The sequence below is a fragment of the Lemur catta genome, chromosome 6 (genome assembly GCF_020740605.2).
Source record: "Lemur catta isolate mLemCat1 chromosome 6, mLemCat1.pri, whole genome shotgun sequence".
Taxonomy (NCBI): domain Eukaryota; kingdom Metazoa; phylum Chordata; class Mammalia; order Primates; family Lemuridae; genus Lemur; species Lemur catta.
The window spans coordinates 41769876-41782908 of NC_059133.1; the positions used below are offsets into that span (position 1 = coordinate 41769876).

At 41.8% G+C, this 13033-nt stretch overlaps 1 protein-coding gene across 1 annotated transcript in view; it reads right to left on the reverse strand.

The window, feature by feature from the left end:
• The window catches only part of TPH2 (tryptophan hydroxylase 2), a 94689-nt gene that overhangs the window by 71584 nt on the left and 10072 nt on the right, over nt 1-13033 (reverse strand). The window contains exon 5 of the mRNA XM_045555235.1: nt 12588-12655. Coding sequence (XP_045411191.1) covers nt 12588-12655 — 68 coding nt within the window. The remainder of the gene's footprint in view (nt 1-12587; nt 12656-13033) is intronic.

Consider the following 13033-nt stretch of genomic DNA (forward strand, 5'->3'; position numbering starts at 1 on the left):
TTAGGATTCAGACCATAAACGACACCCAATAACTTTATGATAAAATATCATCAGTAATACCCAGTGGGAAAAAATAAGAAATAAAATATTCAAAATATTACTCCACTAAATCTGCCCCCCCCCATTAGAATATACACTTCCTGAAGGCAGAGGTTTTTGTTGGCTTTGTTCATTTTTAGATCCCTGCCACCCAGAGTAGAGTCTGGAAAATACAGGTATTCAAGAAATAATACTTGCTGAATGAGTATATCAACGAATCAGCCAAAAACAAGACACAACAAAAAATACAGCTGTCCATCAGAAACTCTGGCAGATATGTATTTATCTTGCCTCATCTTGACTCATATATTTCAGTTGCTATGGAAAACGCAACCCCAAAGACTTTGAGATTTTAAAAAATTTTCTGGTATTTTTTAGTTATTCCTGTGTACTATTTACTTTACAAGTAAGGGTTCCTTTTTTCTAATTTTCTCGACTCACATTTCCTGACCTCTTTCTAGATATTATCACTGAGTCACACTTGTAGCCAAAATTCTCCCCAGGAAAGAAAGCAGTATATATAAACCCAAAGGGACATAGTCCAAACTTAACTAAATACAGAGATGTCTCCCTGGCTGGACATTCTAATGAATAAACTTCCAAAGATATTTTCAAGGCCACAAGGCACAATGAGTTAATAATATTTTTAGCAAAAGGAAAGTCACAAATCAGTACAGCAACTTAACAACCATCAGAGTTACACCAAGATTCCAAAACATTCAAGTTACCTAACGTAACGTGGCTTGTTGGGAGCACATTTGGGGAAGAGGCCGGGAGGCGCATGACTGCTAAGCAGCATCAGAGAGTAAATGTAAAGGCACAAATGCATTTTCAGCTAGTCCCCTAGGCCAGCCAGGTAAAGAGCATTTGTGATCACATATTTATTTGCTTTTGCAAATGAGTTTTGCACACATGAATTTTCGTAAATGAGTCTATGGACCCTAAGGAACTTTCAGATGGTAGCAAACAAAAACGTTAGTTTGTTTTGTTCACATTGTTAATATTGGTGCTGCCTTTAGAAGAGACATAATGAAAATAAACTACTGTACCTAGGGAGCCTCGGGGAGAGTGAAGATTTAACTTCTGGAAATTATTTGTTTTTATTTGTCCTCTGCACCACAGGATAGGGCTTGCCACCATTTTCTCACCTTGCAGAAAGCCCTCTTCATATTCTAGAAGAGTGATTTTCACTGGCAAAAACTACCATGGAATTAAATATCAACAGCAGCAACAATGGGTCTAACATCCATCACTATGTGCATGTTCAACATACACAAGGAAGTTGAGCTCAATGAGCTTGATACAGAAAAGAGCTAAAATTCCCGGTCACCAATGGCAGCCAACAATCAGAGGCCACTAGGATGAAGAGACCCAGAGCTAGGTCCCTAAGAGCTCCAAATGTAATCATATAGTCCTGCACCTTGGTCAGCAGGGACAGAATGTTGTCAACTACTGGGCCCCAACCTTTTTCAGTGGTGGATGAAGGAGCATGGTTACCCTACAGTTCATGGCCGTATGCAAATTAATAATAGTATTTATCTACCCATCCATTTAACTATAAAAAAATAATAACCCATTCCATGGATTATGTCACACATAATGCTCATCTTGTAGAGTGATTAAATGACTGTTTGTATCCCTATTTTATGGTTGAGGAAACTGACACTTATACGTATAATTTGTCCAAGATCAAACAGCTAGTAGGTGGAATAGCAGGAACTCAGATCTAGGAATCAAGACCCCACTCTTGACCAGCACACCTCAGTGCAAGGTACTGAGTACCCAATATGTACAGAGCATTGAGGTTTGGCCTCGGTCTCCTCATTTAAAACAGAAGGAAATAAAACTATGTCACAACATTGTGAGGCTCAAATGAGATGTCATCTGTAAAGCACCTCGGCCAGTGCCTGGTACCTTCTAGGTACTCGATCTAGCCGACTCCCTTCCTCCAGATGTACAAAAATGAATAAAATTTCATCACTTCCCTGCAGGGCTGGGAATAGGTCTGGAGATGACAAAACAGCACTGTTCCATATAAATCCATTCACCTCTCAGACAGGACTTGTGGAAGTCATTCGAATACTTCATGTTCATGAAAATCATTTTAAAGTAAAAATACCCAAACCTCTTTCTTTCCCTGTGGAACATTAGAATGTGGTGCAGCCGCCGTCCTTGTCAGTAAGTGATACAGGACCATACTGTGTTAATGTTTTCCACAGCTGTGGGAGCCACGCCATAATCAGACAACATCCTACTGAGGCATTCACGCACATCTAAAAAAAACCCACCAAGCCTAAAAAATGAAAAGAAGAAACTTTTTCCAAATCAATTTTCCCTTTTGTCTTTCTTTGCAACTCAAAGGCTCCCTTCCTTTTAGCCATTGAGCTGCACTTCAGGTGGAGAGAAACATTTGGCATGAAAATGATTCTCCCAGAAAGCCTGAAGTCTTTTAAATACTTACGAGAACTGTGCATTTCAAATATACCAAGAATTCTGTAAAGAGCAAAATAACTTCTTAAAAATCCAAGTCGTTGAATTCTGTTGCTCTTGTTTTCAACTTGTGTGTGATAACCACCTATGTTAAATGGAAATTGTTGGGAGGAAGGAAAGAAAAGGGAGGAAAGAAAAGGAAGGACAGAAAAGGAAGGGTGTGGCCTCTTGGGCAGAGAAAGATATTTGGATTCTACAAGGGAGGCAGTCTTAAAACCCCTAATGTGACCTTCCTTAGAAACTATTCCAGTCATCAGGGAAATGACCCCAGTACTACAAATATTTGGTTTTGTTCTACTTTTCAATTTACCGCTCCATTTCAGAGAAATTAAAGCATCAACAACTGGTGTTTATGCAGGAATCACAAAGTACCCAAATAGCCACATATATCTCAGTTTCATTCAAAACCTGGGAAAGCAAATCAATGGAGGATAATGGAATGGGATAAAATTAGCTCAGTCAAGGAGAAAGCATATTTGCCTTCTAAAGTGCCTTTCTGGAAAAGGCAGAGAAGGGGAAAAAATTAAAGCGTGATGCCACGTCACAGTAGGGCCCACAGGTCATCAAGTGACCATCTGCCAAAGAAACTGACAAGCAAAATATCATTAAGGACCAAAACTTGCAGCCCCCACTTAAGTTTTTTTCCCTGTTAGGAAAGCATAATCTTCCTTTCCATTCTTTCTCCACCTTCTATTTATTATGTTTCCAATTAAGATTCGTCTATCTAGAAATAAGTAATGGGACACTCACGACCCGTTAGTAATGTGTTCCTTTAAGCTACATTCTGAAACCAAGCAGGATCCATAAATCATGCCTCTTCTCGCATGAAATGAGAAATGCTGAGGTCAACTGAAATTTCTGGAAAGGTGGAGAGGTAGAGTCACCCCAGTTATTTTTCTGCAAGTTGCAATAATTACAAATGTCTCCTAGGAAAAACTCAGCGTCAGTAATCCTCCAGCTCAAACACAAAGCCAAATTATCACAGCTACCTGCGAGTAGGGGAAACCCCAATATGCACAGTACTGAGTGAGCACTGGGAGGTGAGAGGCAGGGTGACAAAACAGCTCTACTCAAGGTCTGCAAAACTCTACCCACGGTCTGCAGCCTAGCCTTGTCTGTCTGATCATCTGTCTCCTTCCTTTTCTTTGCAGACCTATGGCTGACTCCTGCTGAGTCATCTAGTGAAAGAGGAAACTGAAAAGACCTCCTGAGAAGTGAGATGCTGGCTTGGAAATCCAATATGTCCATTCCAAGGCACATTCCATTTTTATGTATCTATTCAAACATCTTAAAATGCATAGCATATTACCAAGTCTCAATCCCAGAGGGCTTTATTTTGACATCAGAAAGTATTTGGCAGTGTGAGTAGGGAAAGGAGGGTGGCAAAAAAAAAAAGAGAGAGAGAGAGACAGAGCTTTGATGGGGATAGGAGGTTAGAATCAACACCACTCCATGTTAAAAAAGAAAATTCTCTCTCTCTGTGACAGAGCTGAGTAGAATTTTCACAAGCTCACCCAAACTGAATGCGCCTGCTGAGCTGGTGATTGCACTTTTCAAATATGCCAGTACCCATTTGGGGCTGTTTTGTTTTAGGGTCTGTGTGTAGCTGTGTACTTACACTCAGAGCAAATCACTCACACAGGGTGCAGTTTTATAAATCAAAAAATCAAGAAATAAATAGGCTAGTAACTAGTAAAAACCAGACTGGCAAATTCCTAGCAATTGATTTTCAAGCCTCAGCCCAGCTGTGTTTATTCCCATTCATTCTGCATCCCATGAGGGTCAGGCTTTGGGTAGGAAGAGAAGAGCACAGGGCCTGGGCGTGAGAGGAAAACCACCACACAGGCCTGGCACTTGGCTGGGCCAGACACAGGCACATGTCCCCAGCAACCTGCGAGAGACAGCATAGCCTTGAAGTCACACAGGGCTTGTTTGAGTACTGACTCCATGAAGTCTATTATATACTTACAAGAACTGTGCATTTCAAATATGCAGAGCATTCTGTAAAGAGAAGACTAACTTTTCAAAATGCCAAGTCACTTAGTTCTGTTGCTATTTTCAACTTGTGTATGAAATCACCTCTGGCAAATGGAAGTTGCTACAACCACTTAAAAAACAAAGTGTGGACTTTTGAGCAAAGAAAGACATCTAGACCCTACAAGAGAGGCATTCCTGAACTTTGTAAAAGTGACTTTACTCAGAAACTATTTTGGTCATCTGGGAAATGACCCTAGTACTTCAAATATTTGCCTCAGTTCTACTCTTCAACTTATCACTCCATTTCAGAGGAACTAAAGCATCGACAACTTGTGTTTATGCAGATAACACAATCAGCTGTGTCACCTTTAGTAAATTTCTTACTGTCTCTGAACCTCAGTTTCCTCATCTTCAAAATGTGTACAATGACGACACCTACCTCAAAGGGTCATTGTGAGGTTTAACACAGTGCCCAGAACAAGGCATACATCTAAAAAAGGAAACCTAAAACAACCTGAAAATGTGAACTGAGAAGTTAACACATAATGAACATTTCTACCACCATCAGCCATTCAGATATGAGTCCAGCATAGCCCAGTCCCAAGCTGTAACCTCCAACCTTATCCTGGCTGGGACTCGCTGGCCTGGGAAGGCATTTGAGAGGGGAAATTTTTCAGATTGAAGAAGCAAACTGTATACATGATCTACATGAACAGAAAGGTGTCCCTTCACGCACATGCATATTTTTTTAAAGCTCCTAGAACCCAGCCCACCACGGAGCCTGAAATTCCTTAATCCAATGGCTCCTTAAGATCCTTTACTCATTTTAAATGAGCTCAACAATTGATTATATGGAATCACGGAACTGTTAGCTACTTAACATGTGATAATAATAATCACGTCTATCATATATTTAACATTTCCTTGTGCTAGTCGGCATTCTGGCCCCTGTAATCATTGCTAACCCTCCCAACCATGCAAAGTAGAGATTGTGCTGTGCTCATTATAAGATGAGGGCACTGAGAGTTAGAGAGACTAGGTCACTGGCCCTGGCCACAGAGCTTGTAAATTGTGGAGCAGGAATTCAAACCTAGTTCTAGAGCTTCGAAGCCTGCACATTCCGCCATGTGTTCTGCCACGCGCCATGCTACCTCCGCTTTCACAGGGATTAGTTCTGCAGGTAGCATATTAGCATCCACTGTGGGAGAGCACTTAAGGAGCACCACGAAGAAATGAAATGGAACACAAATATATGTGGTAGCCCGCCTCCAAGAGGGTCCCCAGTGACCCCTGCCTCCTGGCATTCATGCCAATGTGTAGTCCCCTCCTAGAGTGCATCAGGGTGGTCTGTGACACCAATAGAACACAGCAAGAGTGGTGGTATTAATATGTCACTCCCAAGGCGAGGTTATAAAAGGCATTGTTGATTCTGCCTTGCTCTCTCTCATGGATCACTTGATTAGGTGGAAGCCAGCTGCGAAATCTTGAGGCCACGCAGGCCGCCCTAGGCAGAGGCCATGCTGCTAGAAACCGAGGCCTCCTGACAACAGCCCTGTGAGTAACCATCCTGGAAGCAGATCCTCCAGCCCGTCAAGCCTTCAGATGATTGCTTCTCCGGCCAACACTTTGCCTCATGACAGACTCTGATCCAGAACCTCCCAGCTAGGCTGCTCCCTACTTCCTGATGCTCAGTGACTGTGTGAGATAAATGTTTATTGTTCTGAAGTACTGAATTTGGGTATAATTTTTAATGCAATGATAACTAATATATTGTAAAAATCAGATAGAAGTTAGGACTTTAAAAAATCCTTGGCCAAGGGGAGTTGAGAAGGCTGGCAAACCAAAGGTAATAAAAAGGTTTGGCTGGGTGCGGTGGATCACGCCTGTAATCCTAGCATTCTGGGAGGCCGAGGCGGGTGGATCGCTCGAGGTCAGGAGTTCGAGACCAGCCTGAGCAACAGCGAGACCCCGTCTCTACTAAAAATAGAAAGAAATTATCTGGCCAACTAAAATATATATATAGAAAAAATTAGCCGGGCATGGTGGCGCATGCCTGTAGTCCCAGCTACTCGGGAGGCTGAGGCAGTAGGATCGCTTAAGCCCAGGAGTTTGAGGTTGCTGTGAGCTAGGCTGACGCCACGGCACTCACTCTAGCTGGGCAACAGAGTGAGACTCTGTCTCAAAAAAAAAAAAAAAAAGTTTTGGAGCATGAAGACAGACAAAAAGCAAAGATCAGTTGAAGTGAGAAAAATAACAATATTAACAAATATTTATATAGTACTTTCTATGTAGTATTCTAAGTTTTGTTACCATATTAGCTCATTTAATATACATAACAATCCCATAAAGTAGTAGTAATCTCCATTTTACAGATAAGGAAATTGATGTACAGAAGATTTATAGAATGTTTTTTATCCTTTGGGTAGATTGCTGGGTCAAATGGTAGTTCCACTTTTAGCTCTTTGAGGTATCTCCCTATTGCTTGCCACAGAGGTTGTACTAGTTTGCAGTCCCACCAGCAGTGTATGAGTGCTCCCATCTCTCCGCATCCACGCCAACATTTGTTGTTTTGGGACTTTTAAATAATTTGTCCAGATCAATCAGTGGGTAAATGGAAAAGATGGGATTCACTCAGGCAGTGCAGCTCCAACTCTGCCTCTTAGACACTTCACACACTGTCTTTCAGATCTAAAGAGAAACTAGGGGGAAGCAACCAAGGCCATACAAGCTGATCAGGGGTCTGAGTAAACCCCATGCCTTCAGTGGGGTGGGGAACCTGTGACCTTCTGATTTCAAATTTGTTCTTTTTTAAGCACCAAAGGAGGCAAGAAAAGCTTCATCTTTCTCTGCTGCACTCCTTTTAATAAAAGGATTTGTTCTGTAATATTTGGATTCAGTGAAAAGGCCGCACTTAAGGACTTAGAAGGCCACATGTGCCCTTAAGGCCTCAGTCCACCCCCCCAGGCCAGCCCATTTATTTCATTTAATCCTTAAAATACTCCATGAGAGAGGCAGAAGAGATATTTTTATCTCCACTCAACAGAGGAGAAAACTGAGGCAGAGCAATGTTAAGGAACCATTTAGATGTCTGAATTTAAAATCAAATGAGTTTTCTTGGCAAATTAGGGAATTTTCCAACTCTAGGTCACTAATTCTGACACGTTGAAACTCTCCTGTTTACCTTACCTATTGACATTTGCATTTACCCATTTACCTTTCAGATTCCATGGACAAAAATCAATCAATCAAAGAGAAAGCAGACCCACGAGAAGAACATGAGGTTCACGTGCCACCTTAGTTTCAAGCAGAAGAAAGTACATTCATAGTAAAACACGATCACAGTAATATTCAAAATCAATTTAAGCCAACAAGAGTGGCATAATTAAACTCAGCACTCAAGGCCTTTTTCCAAGAGAATAAGATGGATTAAAATAACTGCCACCACTTCCACCAAAAATATAATTAAATTAAATATGCATGCATGTTGTTGAGGAATAATCAGTATAATAGCCCCCAAAGAAAAATGTGTTAATTTCTAGGCAACTGGGGAAAAAAAGTATTACTGATTTTTTCCCCCAACAACATAGCAATTGCAAAGTGCAACCACGTTAATGGCAAGGTTAAAATATGAAGGTGCCAATGACAGAAAACTGGATATTTTCAGACAAACCTAACAGCTACAACATTACAGGCATAATTTCTTCTTCCACATGCCATCTGCCCCCCACGCACTTCCATTTCCTCAGAAAGGCAAGTCTATATGCACATCACATTATCTAATCACGGGGTACTCTTTTCTTCTGTTTTTATACTAGAGTTTCTTTTATCTGGGTGCGGGAGGACCAGATGTGATCCGCGTGGCGGACCTAAAACCCCTCACAGGTGATTTTAGAAACAGTGCCCTCTCGATCCAGGGCGTTCATTCTCAGGTCTTCTATGAAGAATGATATTTGCACTAATGAATGTTTCTTCTGCTATTATCGGAGAGGCGATCAGGCCTTCAACACCCGTGCTGCGGAGCCGGGCATGTCTGCGGGCGGCCGGGCCTCTGGGCAATCGATCATGTTTCCGGGCAGCGCTGTCAATCAGCAGCTCTCCTGAGTGGCATCTATTGACAGTTCTCAGCACGCTGACGCTTTCCTGCTCCCTCTCCTCTTTCGGGTTCGTGGTAATACAGACTTTGAGCCTGCTGGTTTTTCATCATAGAGTGGAATTTTTTCATTTTTCTCTGCTTGTGTTTATTCTTGCCCCCTGCTTTATCCTTTCAAGACCATCACAGAAAATATAGTATTCAACACGAATCCCCCAGAGGGGTTCTTCGCTGTGGTTTCAATATATATTATTCTGTATTGCAGTTCTTTTCCTCCTCCTTACCTTTAGACACCTCAAACTATCTCCTCCAACCCCTACTACAACCCCAAAACATCTGTACTCCATTTTTTCTATATTTCTGACCATATCATTGACTTCTCCTCAGCGTCCTGAAAGCTTTAACTAATTATCAACAGGGAATTGAATTGTTCTCCCCCTGTCAGAATGGTCCCTAATTTTACCACCAAACTATATTTGCAAAGAACCTCATATGCTGGATTTTTCAAGACTACCCCAATCTCAAATAATCCGCTCCTCAGACCAGCGGTTCCAAGCTTTGGTTTGGAAAATCAAGTTGTAACACACTTAAATGAGATTATTTTAAGTAATTGTGGTATCGACATCTTTCTCCTTTGTGTACTCAGACAGCCATCGGCACTAGAAAAATCCCTGTTTCAATTAGAAATTGCATCTTTATTTTCTGTAAACTAAAAGGAAACCTTACCTTGCTGCGTGGCAACCAGGGGACAATAGCTGAGGCCCATGTGGAATTTGTTAGTATCTGTGCCCCACCCCGGCCGGCACCATAGCAGGCACCTGCACCCAAAAGTGAACGTGCAAGAACGTGTATGCACGTGTACACACACACACACACACACACACACACCTCGTTATCCCTTTATCCTCAAACTCATACTCAGAGAAACCTCAGCAGTGATAGCATGAGGGGTATCAAGGAATGATCGTTTGCTCTCTACTTTCTACAGTTCCTGGGTTTGTGTTTTCCTGATTTAACCACTTCTGGCATCTTCCTCACTCCATCCACTCACAAGAAGTACCCAAGGCAACTGGTGATCTGTTATCTGTATTTTGGCAGCTTCTCTCTCTCTCTCTCTCTCTCTCTCCCTTTTTCTCTCTCTCTCACATACACACACACAAATGGAAATATGCTTTTTATGAAATCTCTCCATAAAGAGGGATGTTGGTCAGCACAAAAGCATCCATATATGCCACAGTCTTTCAATGGGAAACTGGAGTTTCCTCCAAGGTTGACATCTAGGGATGTTTGAGCTACATTATTTGTTCAGACGGCAGCATAAACAATGGTATTAACCTCACTAAAGAAGAAAACAATACGTCGACTGGAAATGGAAGACAGCCAGTAGAAAAGGTAATAACAAGTGACACAGCCACTGGTCACGTGTCAGGCACTGTGCTAGGCACACCACCTGCATTCCCTTTGTTAAGCCTTACTACAGCCCTATAAGCTAGCTTAGATGAAGAAGCTAAGGCACAATGGGGGTGATCACCCAGTTAGGAAGCAGGGGAGCCAGCACTTGAATGCAGATTGTCTGACTCTGATGCCCCAGTTTTTAAGTACTTTGTTATTTTGTCTCGTCAGTTCAGACTCAGCACTGTCCAGGGGAGAGGGTTATAATGTCCTGGATTCCGAATTGTCTTAGGTAAACACCCTTGGTCTGACTCTACATCCATCAAGTAGCCTTCAGGTTATAATTTGGCCTCCTCTGCTATCATGACAATAGGGAGGGTTTTGTGAGTCCTGTGAGAGTTGTTTCTCACTGTACAATGATGAATCGGCCATTTCCTGCCTTCCTTGGCCTCCCCAATATGCAGTTACCAAAAGCCAAGTCCCTTGAACCTCAGCATTCCGCAGCCCTCCAAACTGGGACCAGATCCTGGAATGGCCTGGCTCCATCCAGCCTCCTTTATATACAACCTCCACCACTTCTAACCTCCAATTTCTACTTTCTTTCTGCATAAATATTACACATTAATTTCACTCTTTAGCTTACAAAGGTGGCAAATGCAAACTCTTGTTAGCACTCTGAGAACCTCGTCCTCCATCATTTTGACTATATACTCTTTTCCTCTCCTCTCCATGTAAATGTTTTCTTTGAACTCTACGACTCTCCACTACCAGTGCTCCTTGAAACTGGTTGACTCATGTACACCAATTCTATTAGTGCCACCACAGCATCAGCTTGCCTCTCTCCGGTCTGTGGACTTCATCAAGAAGAAACAAGTAACATTTGAGCCAGTCATTTAGTTATTATGCTAACAAAATCCAACGTCAAAATCATGCACATGTGTGTCTATGTATGTGTGTATATATACATACATATAGCATCTACATGTAAAATATATTTTTATCTATCTACTTTAAAGGAAAAGGCTCTGCCAGGCACTAAACTTTTACCATATCTTGGACAAGTCATCCCCAAAGGACTGCCCTGCCCACACCCTTCTGAGGGGGCCCAGTTCCCCAGGGAGGGCCCGTGAACCTGTCGGAGCCAATCTTAAGGATTTCACCCACTTATCAGGACCTGACATGAAAAAGTGAGCTCAGTCCATCAGAGTCCTCTCTTGGTACCTTGACCTGGAAACACTGGGAGAGGGGGCTGGGGAGTCGTGGTGCTGAGGATGAAAGTGGGGCACGAGGTTGAGCTTGGGCCAGGGCAAGCCATGTGCATGCAGACGTCACGAGGGTTAGAAAGTCACAGTAGAGAGGAGGAAGAAGCTGCTTGGGACAGAGGAGATGAGAATAGAGTAGACATATGTGGAAAAGCATGTATTCCTCGTTTTTAAGAACGTGGTTTTCATAAACATGGTAGAGAAAGGAAGAAGGGTGCCAGGGGCTCGGGAGCACAAAGGCCAGAGCACCAAGGCATCAAGGGAAGACAGGGATGAGCAAACAATTGGCCCAGTGAGGGGTGAGATGAAGAATCTTCCCACTTTGCCTTAAGCTAAAAAAAAAAGAAAAAAGAAAAGAAAAAAGGTATGAAAGCAATTTATGTAACCAAAACTTTTGTACCCCCATAATATTCTGAAATTTAAAAAAAAAGAAAAAAGGCCAACACTTATACCCTCTATAACATACATAATGTACTAAGTTTTCACCAATAACAAATTTGTCTCTCAAGACAGTCAAGTTTCTCACCTAGTTTCAACATGAGTAAGAAAGACTCTTTCCGCTAGTAGGTATGGATTTATTTACATTTTGTTCTGATGACAAGCTTCATGTAGCTCACGATATACCAGACAAAGGAAAGAGAGCATTGTGATGGTCTATAAGTTATGCCAGTGTGAGTAGAACAAGCAGGGGCCTGAGTGCACTATATGTTTCTAGACATGGCCTGGTCGACACCCTGTGTTACTGCCAGTCCTAAATGCATCCTGTCACTGCCTCTTAGCATCATATATAGTCCTCACCCCAGAACGTGAGGTTCTCCTCTTTCATCCCCACCCTCCCCTGGGGTTGGGTATGGAACTTTTCTACACCCCTTCCACTTCACAGGAAGTTTTCCTTTCCACGTAAAACAAACACATATCTTTTCTACTATGACTGTTTAAATAAGCCCTTTCACCCATTCTTGCTGAATCCTCTAGTTTCATTGGAGAAGCTGGATGCTGAAGGGGCTCACTGAAAAGTCAAGTCAAAAGTAAAATTAAAACACAGTTTCCAGGCCCTGCAGAATGTATAAAAATGGTTCTTTGCTTTAGTGGAGTTGAGAACACAATGTTGTAAATGTAGCACTTGGCATGTGGTCCACAGGTCTCATTATTTTACAATTATACCCAGATGTCAAACATCAGTATTGGCATTTAAAACCTACAGAGCTGGTGAGTGTTTAAAATGGTTCATGTCTGCCTTCTGCAAAAGTTAAAGTGAAGAGATGACAGGTCTGTTTAACACAGCACGTGTTTTGCCCAACTAGCCAGTGACAAGAAAGAGTTACACAGGTACTTACTATTTATAACTCATGGCCACATCCACAAAATACTTTCTTCTCTGTCGATAGACATTGTCCTTAAATCCCTTAAACACAAAAGAGATTAAGTTATTTAACAAAGTGCTGAAAAATTAGCTGTTGAAGGCCTAAAAGAAAATCACTGTGGTGTTTACTGAGTGTTCAATTCAAATGTAAATTTTATCCTCGGATGATCATTTTGATGGCACAGGCAGAAGCAAATGGCGCTTACAGTAAAACCTCATTAAATTGGGGCTGTACTAATTTAGGATGTGTGGGAATTCAGGCTAAAGTTTACCTTTCCACTAAGCAAGTAGAATGGCTTAGTTAAGCAAATTGATATATTGAACAATATCTTTTGGTTTTTAAGTATCACTTGCACATAATTGATCTTAATCACAAGTTAATTTTATCATATTCATTAAAACAGGTTCTTTTAACATGGC